Source organism: Malania oleifera, chromosome 13 (assembly GCF_029873635.1).
Source record: "Malania oleifera isolate guangnan ecotype guangnan chromosome 13, ASM2987363v1, whole genome shotgun sequence".
NCBI lineage: Eukaryota > Viridiplantae > Streptophyta > Magnoliopsida > Santalales > Ximeniaceae > Malania > Malania oleifera.
In genome coordinates, this window is record NC_080429.1 from 9,863,746 (window position 1) to 9,878,800 (window position 15,055).

General features: G+C 40.6%; 1 protein-coding gene and 1 long non-coding RNA gene across 3 annotated transcripts; one reads left to right on the forward strand and one right to left on the reverse strand.

The window, feature by feature from the left end:
• Positions 1-4,460: 4,460 nt before the first annotated feature.
• On the reverse strand, positions 4,461-8,731 carry LOC131146969 (uncharacterized). 2 transcript variants are annotated; one of them, XR_009134512.1, is made up of 2 exons: positions 8,518-8,731; positions 4,461-4,627 (listed from the first exon to the last, which is right to left on the reverse strand). It is a non-coding gene; the product is annotated as an uncharacterized LOC131146969 (long non-coding RNA). The 2 variants fall into 2 exon arrangements; XR_009134513.1 differs by lacking the exon at positions 4,461-4,627 and adding an exon at positions 8,202-8,424.
• Positions 8,732-10,419: 1,688 nt separating this feature from the next.
• LOC131146970 (36.4 kDa proline-rich protein) lies at positions 10,420-12,350 on the forward strand. The gene has a single exon (XM_058096875.1). It carries the CDS (start codon positions 10,593-10,595, stop codon positions 12,042-12,044), a length of 1,452 nt encoding a protein of 483 aa, XP_057952858.1. The 5' UTR covers positions 10,420-10,592; the 3' UTR covers positions 12,045-12,350.
• Positions 12,351-15,055: the final 2,705 nt, after the last annotated feature.

A 15,055-nucleotide genomic window follows, 5' to 3' on the forward strand; every position in this document is an offset into this window, starting at 1 on the left:
GTAGTGAAGGTTTGGTCGACCGGCCTTGACTTTTCTACATGGACACTATTCATTGTTTTGGCTATAAATTTTTCTATACAATTCCAAATTGGATGTTCTTAATATCAATAGAAAGTTAAGAGAAAATCCCACAATTTTCTTGTTGAACACATTTTAAGATAATGAGTTTTGGTTTGAGAAAAATGCCCATCAATGAGACGGAAGAAACATGAAGGGAGTTTTTCTCTTACGGACACATTTCAGTATTTTGATCATAACTTTTTTCTGTGTAACTCTAATTTGGACGTTCTTAGTATCAAACGCAAGCTATGGGAAAATGCCACAATTTTCATGTTGAACATGATTTGAGATGAAATCGAATTGAGTGAGAAAATTGCTTATTTCTAACATTTGGTCGACTGGCCGATTGACCAACTCCTTTGAAAAATTTAGTTTGGCCTTCTTTTAACTTTAAAACCATTTAAAAACCTTTGTATAAGTTAGACATTTTATGAAAAAAGTTTTTCATGTTATTTGGATGTCCTATGGTCAATCTAAGGTCAAGTAGAGCTTCAATTTTAAATCATGTAAGATGCATGCACATTCAACCCTAATTACTATTACAACCCAGAAAATAGATAAAGTCTTCGTGTCTTCTGCTCCTCAATGCTCCATAGAATATGCCGATTGGTGTTCTTCTTAGTACTCTTTACGACTTCCATTTTGCATTCATCACTTGTAATTACAGAAATATAAACCTGTTCACACTCAGTTACACAAGTGGGATACTGTGGTTTGTCATTATCAAAACATGGATCGGACTCAAAAAGTAAACAATTTACAATACTGAATTCCTCCCCCTGACCATTCTGCACTCTATCTATCACCTCTGCTAATTATGGGTCTTCCTTTTTGGGCGGCTTTAATCCTCTCATGCAAAATAGGCTGCACCACTAAACTGACAATGTGAGCCTAAGAACTATTTTCAACTAATTCAATGCCGAGTCTCTCCAGATCCATCATGATTGGATACTGGATCTCCACAATTGCCAACACCGGTTCCCTGGATTTCCTACTCAATGCCTCAGTTACTACGTTTGCTTTCCCTAGGTGATAACTGATGGTACAGTCAAAGTCTTTAATGAGTTCCAACCATCTTCTCTACCTCATATTTAGTTCATTTTGAGTGAAAAAGTACTTCAAACTTTTATGGTCGGAGATGATATCACACCGCTCGCTATACAGATAATGCCTCCAAATCTTCAAGGCGTGTACTACTGCAGCCAATTCAAGATCATGTGTAGGGTAATTCTTTTTATATTCTTTCAACTGCCTAGACGCATAGGCCACTACCCTACCATGTTGCATCAATACGCAGCCAAGTCACTTCAAGGACACATCACTATAAATGACAAACCCTTCACCCCCAGACGGGATAACCAATACTGGTGTTGTGACTAATCTTTGCTTTAATTCTTGAAAACTCTGCTCACAACTGTCGTCCCACTCAAAATCTAACATTCTTCTTAGTCAGTCGTGTCAAAGGTCCTGACAAAGTTGAGAATCCCTCAACGAAATGACGGTAATATCCAGCTAGCCCTAAGAAACTCCTGATCTCTTGGACATACCTCGGTCTAGCCTAATTCACTACGGCCTCAACCTTGCTAAGATCCACAGAAATACCGTTTCCAGATACGACATGTCCCAAGAGCACAACCTTCTCAAGCCAGAATTCACATTTATTGAACTTGGTGTACAACTTCTTTTCTTGAAGTGTTTGTAAAACCTGCCTCAAGTGCGTCTCATGCTCCTCATAGCTCCTCGAATATACCAGTACATTATCAATAAAAACAACAACAAAGTGGTCTAGGTATTAGTGGAAGACTCTGTTCATCAAGTCCATAAATACCGTAGGAGCATTCGTCAAACCAAACGGCATAATAAGAAACTCGTAATGCCCGTACCTGATCCTAAAGGTCGTCTTCGAGACGTCTTCTGCTTTCACTTTTACCTGATGGTAGCCGGATCTGAGGTCAATCTTCGAATACACCAGTGTACCCTGGAGCTAGTCAAACAAATCGTCGATACGGGGTAGAGGATACTTGTTCTTGATTATCACTTTATTAATTTCCCTGTAGTCTATGTACATCCTCATAGACCCGTCCTTCTTTTTTACAAATAATACTGGAGCTCCTCACGGAGATACACTAGGTCGTATAAAGCCCTTATCAAGCAAATCCTGCAACTGATATTTCAGTTCTGCTCACTCTGCTGGCGCCATTCGGTACGGTGCTTTTGAGATCGGCATTGTACCGGAAGGTAGATTAATAGGGAAATCTATCTTATGATCGGGTGGCAAGCCTGGTAATTCATCTGGGAAAACATTTGTAAATTCCTTTACTACAAGCGTGCTAATAAATTTCAATTCATTCTCTGACATTTCCTTCACAACTGCCACAAACCCTTGACAACCATTCAGTAGTAGTCTCCTGGCCTGAATAGCTGAAACTAGCTGAGGCGGGGATTGCACCCGCGACCTTACGAACCTGAATTCCGCTTTCCTTGGAGGTTTGAATGTCACTTCTCGTGCTCGACAATCTATGCTGGCAAAATTAGCTACTAGCCAATCCATGCCAAAAATAACATCAAATCCGCGCATGTCCAGTACTATTAAATCAACAGACAAAGTCTTTCCTTGAATATCAACTGGACAACCTCGGAGCACCCTACTACACCTCATTGTTGACCCAGTCGGTGTAGATACCAACAGTCCGGTATTCAATAACTGTGTTTTTGCCCCACATAGTTTAACACACCCCGAAGACACGAACGAGTGCGTAGCTCCTAAATCAAACAATGCAATAACTTTAAAAGAAAGCATAATAACCATACTTGTCACCACGTCACCTGCCGTCTCAGCCTCACCCGACGTCAGAGTGAATACCCTGACTGGAGCCGTATTTCTCTACTGGCCCCCACGTGGCGCCTGATAACCTCCCGGTATGGTCTGGGAGCTGGAACTACATCTGGTGGGGTAGAACAGTCTCGCACCATATGCCCCAGTCTACCGCAGCGATAACACACCACCCCTCCTGCTCAACACTCACCCCAGTGCCTCCTATCACAAGTCTGATATTGGAGGACCTTGCCTTGCCTGCACCTTGTGTCCTCCTGTCTCATGTCTCTGCCCTCTGCCATGATTACCTCTCTTCCATTGGCTCAGTTTATGACCCTGCTAGTAGCCCTTAGATGCAAATCTCTTCCTCTGTCCTTACTCCTCTGCATCAAGACGCTCACCAATCTTTGCTATGGCCGCCCTATCGACTAACTCAGCAAAGTCCTAGATCCGCAGCACCACCACTTGCTTGAATATACTCCGCCTCAAGCTTCTCTCCAACTGTCTCTTCTTTTTTACTTCATTAGGAACAATATACGAGGCGAAACGAGAGAGCTCAATGAAACGCGCCGCATATTGCTGGACGGATAGCTGTCCCTACTTCAAACTCAGGAACTCTTCTACTTTAACCTCCCTAACAGTAGTTGGAAAATATTTATCAAAGAACAATTCTTTAAATCGGTCCTATGTTATGGCTATCGGAGTCGCCCTCCGCTGCTCCAGTAGTTTCACCGCAATCCACCACCTCTTGGCCTCTCCCGTCAATCTATAGGTGGCGAAGAGGACCCTTTGTTCCTTAGTACACTACAACACGGCCAAGACCTTCTCGGTCTCCTACATCTAGTCATCGGTGGTTGCAGGATCAACTCCACCTGAGAATGTTAGAGGATTTATCTTCGTAAACTTCTCGATAGTGTACCCATGGCCAACTGACAGACCACCCTGCTCCCTCGAGCTCCTAGCGATCTCAGCCATAACCTGCTGAGCTACACTACGTAATACCGCGTTAGAGTCAGTACCAACTGCACCTGACGACCTTGCTCTATCACTGCCACTCGCATGGGCACTACTCCCTCCTAGATTCATCTTGAAAAATAATAATTGCAACTCAGTAATCCTATCCTTATAACTTACCCACCTAACCTCACCACTTGTCTTAACATTCCCAACTTATTTCAAATCCCCAGTCCTACATTCTTGGAATACAACTCGATAATGGCTTGCTATGGTTTTCCTGAAATTGTCACCCCAGGAAAAACACATAAACTAACACGAAAGTCTTGCCTCTAGACTGTAGAACAAAACCTGAAATCATTTCCTATATTTTGGTATTATTTCCGCTGCATTCTAAAGTCTACAGAACCTAGCAACCTAGGCTCTGATAGCAAACTGTGACGACCTGTTTAACTTCCACATATTTTTTTTTTCCATATTATAAAATCACAAAACTCAACTCAGCAGATCATAATCCACTTGGACCCATGGGTACTAGGGATACATCAGAATACATAATGGAAACCTAAGTAGCAGGAAACATACAATCATAATATTATAAATACGAAAACATCCCTCACATTACCATAAATACCAGAGTCACTATATCCATTATATTTTAGTATATACATCCCAAAAACAAGATCTATGGACATTTCCCACAAAATCCAATTGTCCCTACTAAAACTTACCTTTCAAAGAGGGCAGACAAATCGCACTAGATCAGCGGGGCTTTTCCCGCTCTCCTATCTGGGGCTCCTGAAAAGTTTATAAAATTTTGGGGTGAGACACTTCTCAGTAAGGAAAATAAACTAATACTAGTGTGTGACAACATGAGTATTCCGTGTTATACATATACCATACTAAACATATTTAGTAATTGTTTTGTCAAATACGGGAAAACATATATATCATCAAAACATGGCAGAACATACTATTTTCGTAAACATATTTCATTTCATATAGTAATAATAAAAAAACATTCCTGGTAGGTTAGCTGGCTGTAGTCATGTATTACCCCCACATGATTGGGTTGTGTGGCCCGAAGGAGGGACCTAACAATGGTTGGCCGACCACTGTCAAGTCAAAAGTACAATTTGTAAGTTTGATGGGTCTGCCAGACCTAGTCCGTACACTAGGGGCGCTCACACACTTCTTATAAACCACATCGACCATCCAATCTCACACTACTCCGTACAGCGGTGTAAACACAAATATCATGATCATGATGACCATGGACACATAGCAACGGTACCGTGCAAGTGTTAGCCTAGACCAAGCCAATCAGGTTCTTATACCATATAACATATATTGAAACTGTGATACATGGATATTTCATATCATTAATTATAAAATCAATCATATCATTTTGCATATATACGTACATCATGAAAATCATTGGCCCGTACGTCGGTATTACACATATTACCATAGCTCAACCCGTACGCCGGCAAATCATATCATACCATAGCCCATACGCTAGAAAATCACATCCATAGCTCGGCCCGTACGCTGGCAAATCATATACATAGCTTAGCCCGTGCGTTGGCAAATCACATCCATAACACGGCTCGTACGCCTGTAAAATATATCCATAGCTCGGCCCGTATGCTGGCAAGTCATACACATAGCACGGACCGTACGCCGACAAAACATATAAAAATCTCGGCCCGTACATCGATTTTTCTATTATAAAAATCCGTATCAGTAATAAATTCCCAGAAACAATATTTCATATTAATTTCTACTCATGCAACATTAAACAGGTTTTTCATATATTTAACATATCATCAGTTTCAACAGCATTTTTCCAAATATAAATCATATATAAATATATTTATTTTCCTGAAATCAAATATTATAACAATATACCTATTTTTCATAAAATACTAGTTTAGTTTATTCCCTTACTTGTGTCTTGAAAAGCCTCTATATCAAACACTCCTGGACTCGCAGGGTTCCCCATTCAACACCCTGAAAACAACATTCCCCAAAATTAAAGTTCAGTATTTCTACACATATAACACTTCCTACAACTATCAAATAACCAAATACTGAGTAGAAAGCCTTACCCTAGATTTGGGATGGTTTCCAACTCAGCCCCACCGACGATACGCTCCGGCAGACTTGCAGAGAACTTTCCTAGGAGCATCGTGGTGGCTTTAGATCCTCGAACCAGCGGAAATCCAGCTCGAAATCGAAGAGAGAAGGAGGAGAAACTGTGTGAGGAGAGAGAGAGAGAGATTCGGCATAGGAAAATGAAGTGAAAATCTTATTTTAACCCTATTTATACTGCAGGATTTGTCGACGAGCCACGTCACCTCGTCGACGAATTTCAGGTTTCCACAAATTCTCTCTCGGTATCTTCTAGTCGACGAATCCTATCCTCGTCGACGAGCTCCTATTATACCCTCGTTGACGAGTCCCCTGTATTCGTTGACGATGAGCTGAAAAATTTCTCGGGATTATCCTTTCCAAAATGCAACGTCGTCGAAGTCGACTGCCTCCTTCTGTTTTTGGTTTTCATTTCCCTTTATTTTATTATTTAAATACCATTATTCTTCGAGTCGTTACACATTACCTGCCGGTCAACTGACCCCTTTGAAAAATAGGTTTTTGCCTTCTTTTATGTTCAAAACCAATTCAAACCTTTTTTTTTTAAAAGTTAAACATTTCAAATGAAAGGTTTTTCATGTAACTTGGAGTTTCCTAGGGTCAATCTAAGGTCATGGGTTGAGCTTCAATTTAAATCATGAGATGCATGCACAAATTAACCTATAATTATTACAACTAAAAAATGAATAAAGTCTTCACGCTTTGCTCGTCTTAATTCCCATGGAATACGCCAAGGTCTGCTCGTTTAAGTACTTTCACAGCTTCCATTAGGCATCTGTCATTGTGCTTCCAGAAACATTAATTTATTCAAACACTAAGCACATATATGAGATGCTGTGATTTGTCATTATCAAAATAGGGATCAGACTCAGAAAGTTAACAATTCTTGCCCTTGCTGCTGCAATTGGTATCTCCATCAACTTGATGTCAACAATGTCTTCCTTCATAGAGACCTCAATGAAGACGTCTACATGCACCTTCCTTCTGGTTTCGGACGAAAGGGGGAGAATTGAATTTGCAAGCTCAACAAATCCCTATACGACCTCAAACAAGCCTCCAGGTAATGGTATGCCAAGCTTTCTTCCACTCTCATTAGTGTCAGATATAAACAATCTACAACCAATTATTCCACGTTCGTCTGATCCTACGAAAACAGATTTACAATTGTCTTGGTATATGTACGTAGATGACATCATCTTGGCAGGAAACAACTTGGAACAGATTGATGCACTCAAGAAATACTTGGGAGAATGTTTTAAACTTAAAGATCTTGGCATTCTAAAATATTTTCTGGGTATAGAAGTGGCACGCTAAAAAACTAGCTTCCTTTTATCACAAAGGAAATATGCCTTGAAAATACTTGAGGAAACTGGATTTCTTGGTGCTAAACTAGGAAACCTACCCATGGAACCAAATTTGGCTCTTAGTGAGACTGATGAAGAAGCACTTTCAGATCCATCTTCATATCGACGATTGGTTGGGAAACTAATATATTTGACCATCACTAGGCTAGACTTAGCATATGTTGTACACATTTTGAGTCAATTCATGGACAAACCTCGAACATCTCACTTGGATGCAGCACATCGAGTCTTACGGTATCTCAAACAATCACCTGGACAAGGAATTTTCCTATCAACTTCTAATAATGTTCAATTGCATGCATTTTGTGATAAATATTGGGCTCGATGTAGAGATACTTGGCAATCAGTCATCGGATACTGTATTCTATTTGGAAAATCACCAATTTCTTGGAGGACCAAAAAGAAAACAACAATTTCACAATCCTTGGCTGAAGCAGAGTAACGATCTATGGCATCATCAACCTATTGTGAGATTACTTGGTTAAAGAAGCTTCTGATAGATCTCCAGATAGTACATCCACAACTAGTCAAGTTATATTGTGATAACAAAGCAGCTATCCACATTGCATCGAATCCGGTATTCCATAAGCGAACAAAGCACATAAAGATCGATTGTCATCTCATTCAAGAGAAGCTCTAAAACCAAGTCATTCAAATCATTCACATACCTACAAGTCAATAGCCAGTAGATTTATTTACCAAAGCTCTTGGACCTACTCAATTCAACCATCTATTGAACAAGTTGAGTGTCCTTAATATCCGGTCGAACTTGAGGGGGAGTGTTGATATAAAAAATTTGGCATTAAAAATTGATGAGAGAGAATCACTTTTGAGATTGGTTAAAGAAGCAAATAAGGGCTAATTTGTTGAGATTGATATTACTGATTGATTTGATTTGATTGTAGATAATATATTAGACTAAATTGATGTAATTTTTTTGTAAATAATGTGAACACATAAGAGTCTCTGCATAATATAATCTTCACACTCATAAATATTCAATTCTCAATTTTCCTTCTCTCTTTGTCTTCACTATATGAATTTCTGGACTATAATTTCTTCGGAGATACTTGCCCACTGCATCAGAAATATGATACACGCAAAAAGTTTCAAGCTTAGATTCTTGAAAAAAAAAAAAAAAAATTTGTTCTTAATCACGTATATATGTACCTTGCAGAAATGGACGCTCCGGAATATTTCCAACGGAAACAGTCGCAGGAGACTCGATCTCTCGGGTCTGCCGTGATGGGTTAGAGAGAGAAGAAGTTCCGAAACCCAAACGAAAACTAGAGGGTTTCACACAGGGAGAGAGAGAGAGCATGTGGGTGTGAACGGTGCATCAAGCAGCGGTGGGGGGAAGCAAACACGCGGACCCGCTTTCCAGCTGCCAAGCAGGCGTCGGTTGGATGGTACAAGACAGTACGTCGCCGGCCGGTGGTACCCACTTTCTCTCGACGCGTGGCATCGCCGACGCGGGGAGAAAACGTAACGGACTTTTTCGGCGGGGAAAATTTAAATTATCTCTTCGTAAGAGGTTTGTCAGTATATGAAATTTTCCATTCCGGAAAAGAGAAAGGAGACGAGGGAGTGGGGGAGTCACAACGCTGAGCTTGAAGGCATCTGTCGATGCAAGCATCACTGGTTGAAATTGAATCACGGGTTGAACAGCCCACTACATGTTGATTCCCTTGTCCTTTTTTATGGTTCAAAAGTCATTTTAAAGGCAAGGGAAAAAGACGTTAAAATCTGTCACCCACCTCAGTAGTACTTCAGCTTTGGTGTTCCAACTCACAATCCATGCCATACGAGTTTTTTCCTATTTATTTTTTTTAAAAAATATATATATTAAATAATATCTTTTTTAAGTAAGAAAATAATTCTTAAAATAATTCTGACCTAATCTGGTTACTTGGTCCAACAAAATTTAAACAAATTTCACTAGACCAAATAATGAGATTTAATCAGTAAAAGGAATTCATATGTTGACGCGTAACGGTCAAATTATTGCTGTATGGAATAACGAGATTTGCATGGATTAGAAATAAGGCAGCTCATGGGATGCCTCACTGATGATCCCTCCCAAGTAAAGGCTCTAGAGGAGGCCTGTAAAAAAGCTGATTTTATTGTTCTACTCGTCAAGGTTGTTCCTTCACGCCTAAATGTTAGGGAGGGAGTGAGAGATTCAACCTTGGCAAGGATTGAGACAATCAAGAAGAGGTTTGTTACCCCTTAAATTTCCTTCACAAATCCAAAAACAGCATTAACTTTGTTACCCTCATCATCTTTGATGCAACCCATGTTATGTTTATCCAACAGAGTTAAGAAGAATTTCATTTTTCAATTTTCAATTTTCAATCCTTTCCAGGGGAACAAATCTACAAGGTACAAACTAATAGATTACAAGTGAGGTTTTCATGGTGCATTAGTGCTACTGTTACAAAGCATAAACCCTAAAAACCAACTGAAGAAAACTTGCCCTCCAGTCTAACATCCGGTACTAGGTTGCCAACCATTTCGAAGCTGCTCACTCATCAGTTATCACAGAGCGATGCCATGAGCACTCGTGGCGACCCCAGATCGAAAGATTAAAAGATATTGCTTCATATGGTCCTTTTGAGCATTGCATATGGATTTTACGACGTCGCATAAATTTGAAATATTATCAATAATAGCTTTCTGGGCTTCTACCTGCAAATTTAAATATTGTTCATGAACTGTCTTATTCTTCTAATCCATGCAAATCTCGCTACTCCATCTAACAAGATTTGATCATCACGTGTCAACACGTGAATTCCTTTTACTTTTTAAATTTTACTATTGGATTCATTCAGATTTGTTTAAATTTCGTTTGATCAAATAGCGAGATTACGTTTAATTTAAAAATTATTTTTTCAAAAATGTTATTATTTAATATATTTTTTTATAAAAAAAATAAATCGGGAAAAACTCCATGCAATACCCATCTCCCAAAGCCTCAGCTTACCATCCACGCGGCAAGCTACTCTTGCTTGAGCTTGGGATTTGGGCTGTCCCCATCTCATTGAATAATCGAATAGTGACAAACATGTCAGTCAATCCCCTCTCTCTCTCTCTCTCTCTCTCTCTCTCTCATTATTGCTGTCTCTCTCATTATTGCTCTCTCTTTCTTCTCTTTATGGTGTTATAAAGTGCTTAACGGCGATAAATGCAGAGCATAGCAGCAGCCAGCCTCCTCCTCCTCCTCTTCCTTCTAGCTGAGTAATGATATGATGGAGATGTACTATGGGCTGGCTAACTTCATAGTTGTGTTGTTCTTGAGCTTGGGCAGTCTGTTCATCACCTCTCTCGCATGTCATCCGAACTGCCCCTACCTCCCTCCTCCTAAGCCCACGCCATGTCCGCCCACGGTCAAGCCCCCCCACCCACCCAAGCACCCAAAGCCCAAGCCCCCGCCCATGGTGAAGCCACCCGTTGTAAAACCACCCTCTGTAAAACCACCGCCATATTCGCCCCCAAAGATCTCACCCGTTGTTCCAAAGCCGCCGAAAAAGCCACAACCGCCACCAGTAGTGCTGCCGCCAACACTCCCACCCAAGCACTTTCCGCCTAGTCATAAACCGCCTAAACCTCCCAAGCGGCCGGCACCCATTGTTCCAAAGCCACCGAAAACGCCACATCGGCCGGTACCTGTTTTTCCAAAGCCGCCGGTGACTCCATATCCGCCTCGCCATCCGCCGCATTCGCCACCAATAGTACTGCCGCCAAAACTCCCGCCCAAGCACTTTCCGCCTTATAAACCGCCAAAACCTCCCACGACACCAGTGCCTGTTGTCCCAAAGCCGCCCGGAACGCCATATCCGCCGCCAACACCTGCCGTTCCGAAGCCGCCAGCAACTCCATCTCCGCCTCACTCGCCACCGTATTCGCCACCAATTGTGCAGCCGCCAATACTCCCGCCCAAACACACTCCGCCTTATATAACGCCCAAACCTCCAACGACACCGACACCCATTACTCCAAAACCTCCGAAATCGCCATATCCATCGCCAACACCCACCGTTCCAAAGCCTCCGGCAACCCCATTTCCGCCTCCCTCGCCGCCGTATTCACCACCAATAGTGCTGCCGCCAATCCTCCCACCGAAACCATCTCCGCCTTCTAAACCTCCCAAACCACCAGCACCCGTCGTTCCAAAACCGCCAGAAACCCCATCTCCGCCGGCTCCAGTAACACCCATAACCCCATCTCCACCAGCCCCCATCGTTCCGAAACCACCGGAAACGCCATCTCCGCCTGCTCCGATAACACCCATTGTTCCAAAACCGCCGGAGACACCATCTCCGCCGGCTCCGATTACACCCATTGTTCCAAAACCACCGTTCACTCCACCAGTAACACCGTGTCCGCCTCCCTCTCCTCCGCCGACACCATGCCCGCCGCCGTCGCCGGCAGCGCAACCAACTTGCTCGATTGACGCGCTCAAACTAAACGCGTGCGTGGATCTGCTGGGTGGGCTGGTGCACATTGGAATAGGCAAGAGCGCCAAGGACACCTGCTGCCCGGTGGTGAAGGGGTTGTTGGGGTTGGACGCGGCGGTATGTCTGTGCACCACCATTAAAGCCAAGCTTCTCAACATCGACATAATACTGCCCATTGCACTGGAAGTGCTAGTGGACTGTGGGAAGACTCCGCCGCAGGGATTTCAGTGTCCGGCATGATTAAGTCATAACTACTACGATTAGGATGGATGTTGCGGAGGTTGATGAGGAGGAATAACGTGATAGAGATTTGGGGGTCATTAGTTTGAATTGTTGAGAATTTTTTGTTTTTCCCTTTTTTGTAAACCACACACAGTGTATCAAGTAATTAATGTGCTGTGTGGAGGACCTGCTGTTGTGTGATTCATGCTGTATTCCCTCGCTGTCGCTGCTAGTGTATCGAGCAGAGAGTATAAAATAATTCTCTCTCTCTCTCCCTCGTGTTGTTCAAAATTTTATGAAAATTTAATAGTTTTGTTTTGGTCACGGGTCATTTTTTGAAAAACCCCAGGTCATCATGCTGGAAAATTCTAAAAGAAATTTTTCCATGCGGAACTGCAGTAAGTTGTTTGGAATTTATTGGGTATAAAAAATTAATTTAATTTTCACGAATCATGGGATATGTTATCATGATACATTTGAAAATTTTTTGTCTTGCATAGTTTTCTTGTCATGCTTGCATCCCAATAAAGCATGCATAAATTAAACACATTACAATGGTAAAATAATAAGAATTAATAAAGTGGGTATTTGCAGCTGATGCATTATATTTATCAAGACCTAAAAAAAAAAAAAAAAAATGTAGGCTAATTAAGTGACAGTGTCTTCACTTTAAGTTATACAAAAGCATAGAAATTTGTTTATGAGATTTCAAAAATTTTAGAAACTTTTATGAGATTTTAAAATTTCAAGAATTTTTTCTTAATTTTATTAAAAAGACATAAATAATTTTTATATTTTGTAAAAAGATAAGTTTTGAGGAGTTGACAATGGAAATTTTGAAATCTCAAAAAAAAAAAGTTCTCATATTTTTGTCAAATTTTAGGAAAAGTCAGTGTCTATTTGTAACAACCCGCCTATTTAACCATATTTTTTTTTCCTTGCATACATAAAATATCATTCTTAGTAATAACCCTAATACCAATATCGCAAAATCAACCTGAACCCGTGGGTGCCGGGAATACGCCTGTCATACACAATGGACACCTAAGTAGCGGAAAATATAAATTATATCCATAACAAACAATACCAGAGTTTCACTACAATCCATAACATTTCTGTAATATAAATATACAATCCTCCAAAAGACCAAAAGGAAAACTAGGATCATAATCCAAAAACCATTTGACCCTAACTCAGTAACTCACCCTTCTACCGGGATAGTATGAACTGTCTCTACTAACGTGGAGCTCGATCCGCTTGTCTATCTAGATTCCCTGAAATGTTTTGTAAGTTAGGATGAGACACCTCTCAGTAAGAGAAATAAATTAAAATCAGTTGGGTGGCGGTACGAGTATATTCGTTCTATAATAGATAAACAATACATAACACATGCCTGTATAAAAATTGGTGATATAATACTAGATAAAACATACATAATCATGATCATGTTAAATCATACTGAATTCCAATTATTATAAAATCATCTGCTATAACTGATAGTACTGAATAATAGCTAGGATGGATAGTTAGCTGATATCATGTATTACCCCTCATGACTGGATTGTACAACCCAAAGGCGGGACCTGACAATGGCTGGCTGACCACTGCCAAGTCAAATGTGTCTATAAGTACGATGAGCCCACCCCACCCTGGTCCGGACTGCTAGGGGGATGTTTACAACACTACATTGAAGCCACATCGACTATCCATCTTCCACACTCTCTACTGGCAAGTGTGGTAGCACTAATCTGAACTGAGCTGAATAGCTACAGTACCGAGCCCAGCTAAATGCTGATCTAAACTAAACCATCCGAATTCTGATAACATATAATATATTTACATATACTGATTTAACATGAAACTAGATTGATGGCATTTTTCTGAATTCTGACATATCATCCATAATCACAGCCTTGCACCAAATAACATGCATAATTACGACCTTGCACCGAATAATATACATAATTACGGCCTTGCGCTGGCTATCAATCATAGCCTTGTGTCGAACATATTATAACATACTTAACTAAAATTTGTACTGTTTATCATAAAATTCTGAAACCATAATTTCCTGTATTATTTATGGTTTTCCTAAAAAACTGTTGTAAACATGCTTTTATTGAAAATCTGAAATAACATAATATTCGTAAAATGATACTCATGTCACACAGCTTTAAATAGTATTAAAATAGAATGCTTAAGTTGAATATATTTCTAATTAAATAATTTAAAACCGTTTTCGTGTTCAATAGCAGTATTCCCAAATATTCTGATATAACATACATAGTTACTATAAATACATGTTGTTTTAAAATAATAAATTTTCGTAAAAATAAACTAACTTAATTTATCCCCTTACCTGTCTACTGAGAAGCCCACAAATTTAACTAAATTTGCATTTGTGGTGTTCCCAGCTCAACACCCTGAAATTCACATTTTCCCAACATAACCTAGTATTATTTCACCTAACACATTTCCTTCAGTCCAAAAACACCAAATACCTTATAAAATTTAAAATAATTAACTTACCCAAATTTTGGGATGGTGCCCAAGTTGGCCCAACCAACAATCTACTCCTGCAGATATAAAAAGAAACTTCCTAGGAGTAGCGTGGCGGTTTCAGATCGTCAAACCGGCAAATTTCTGGAGAGAAGGTAGAGGTGAACAAAGTTAGAGAGAGAGAGAGAGAGAGAGAGAGAGAGAGAGAGAGAGAAATTATGCATGTGATTCTCTGGCAGAAAATGAACTCTTGGCCTTTCATAGAATGCTTGTCCACGTGGCCTCATCGGCAAGCCACATTTCCTCATCAACAAGTCCAAAAAGGAGTTTCGTTGACGAACACTTACCCCTCGTCGACGAAATTCAGGACCCGGAGAAATAGTCTCTTAGTAAGTTCTCGTCGACGAGACTCATGTCCATGTCGACGAGCCCAAGACACCTGTTCGTTGATGAGCCCAAGAAGTCTGTTTGTCGACAAGAACTCTGCACTCGTCGATGAGACCCTGCTGAAACCCCTTTTTAAAAATCCT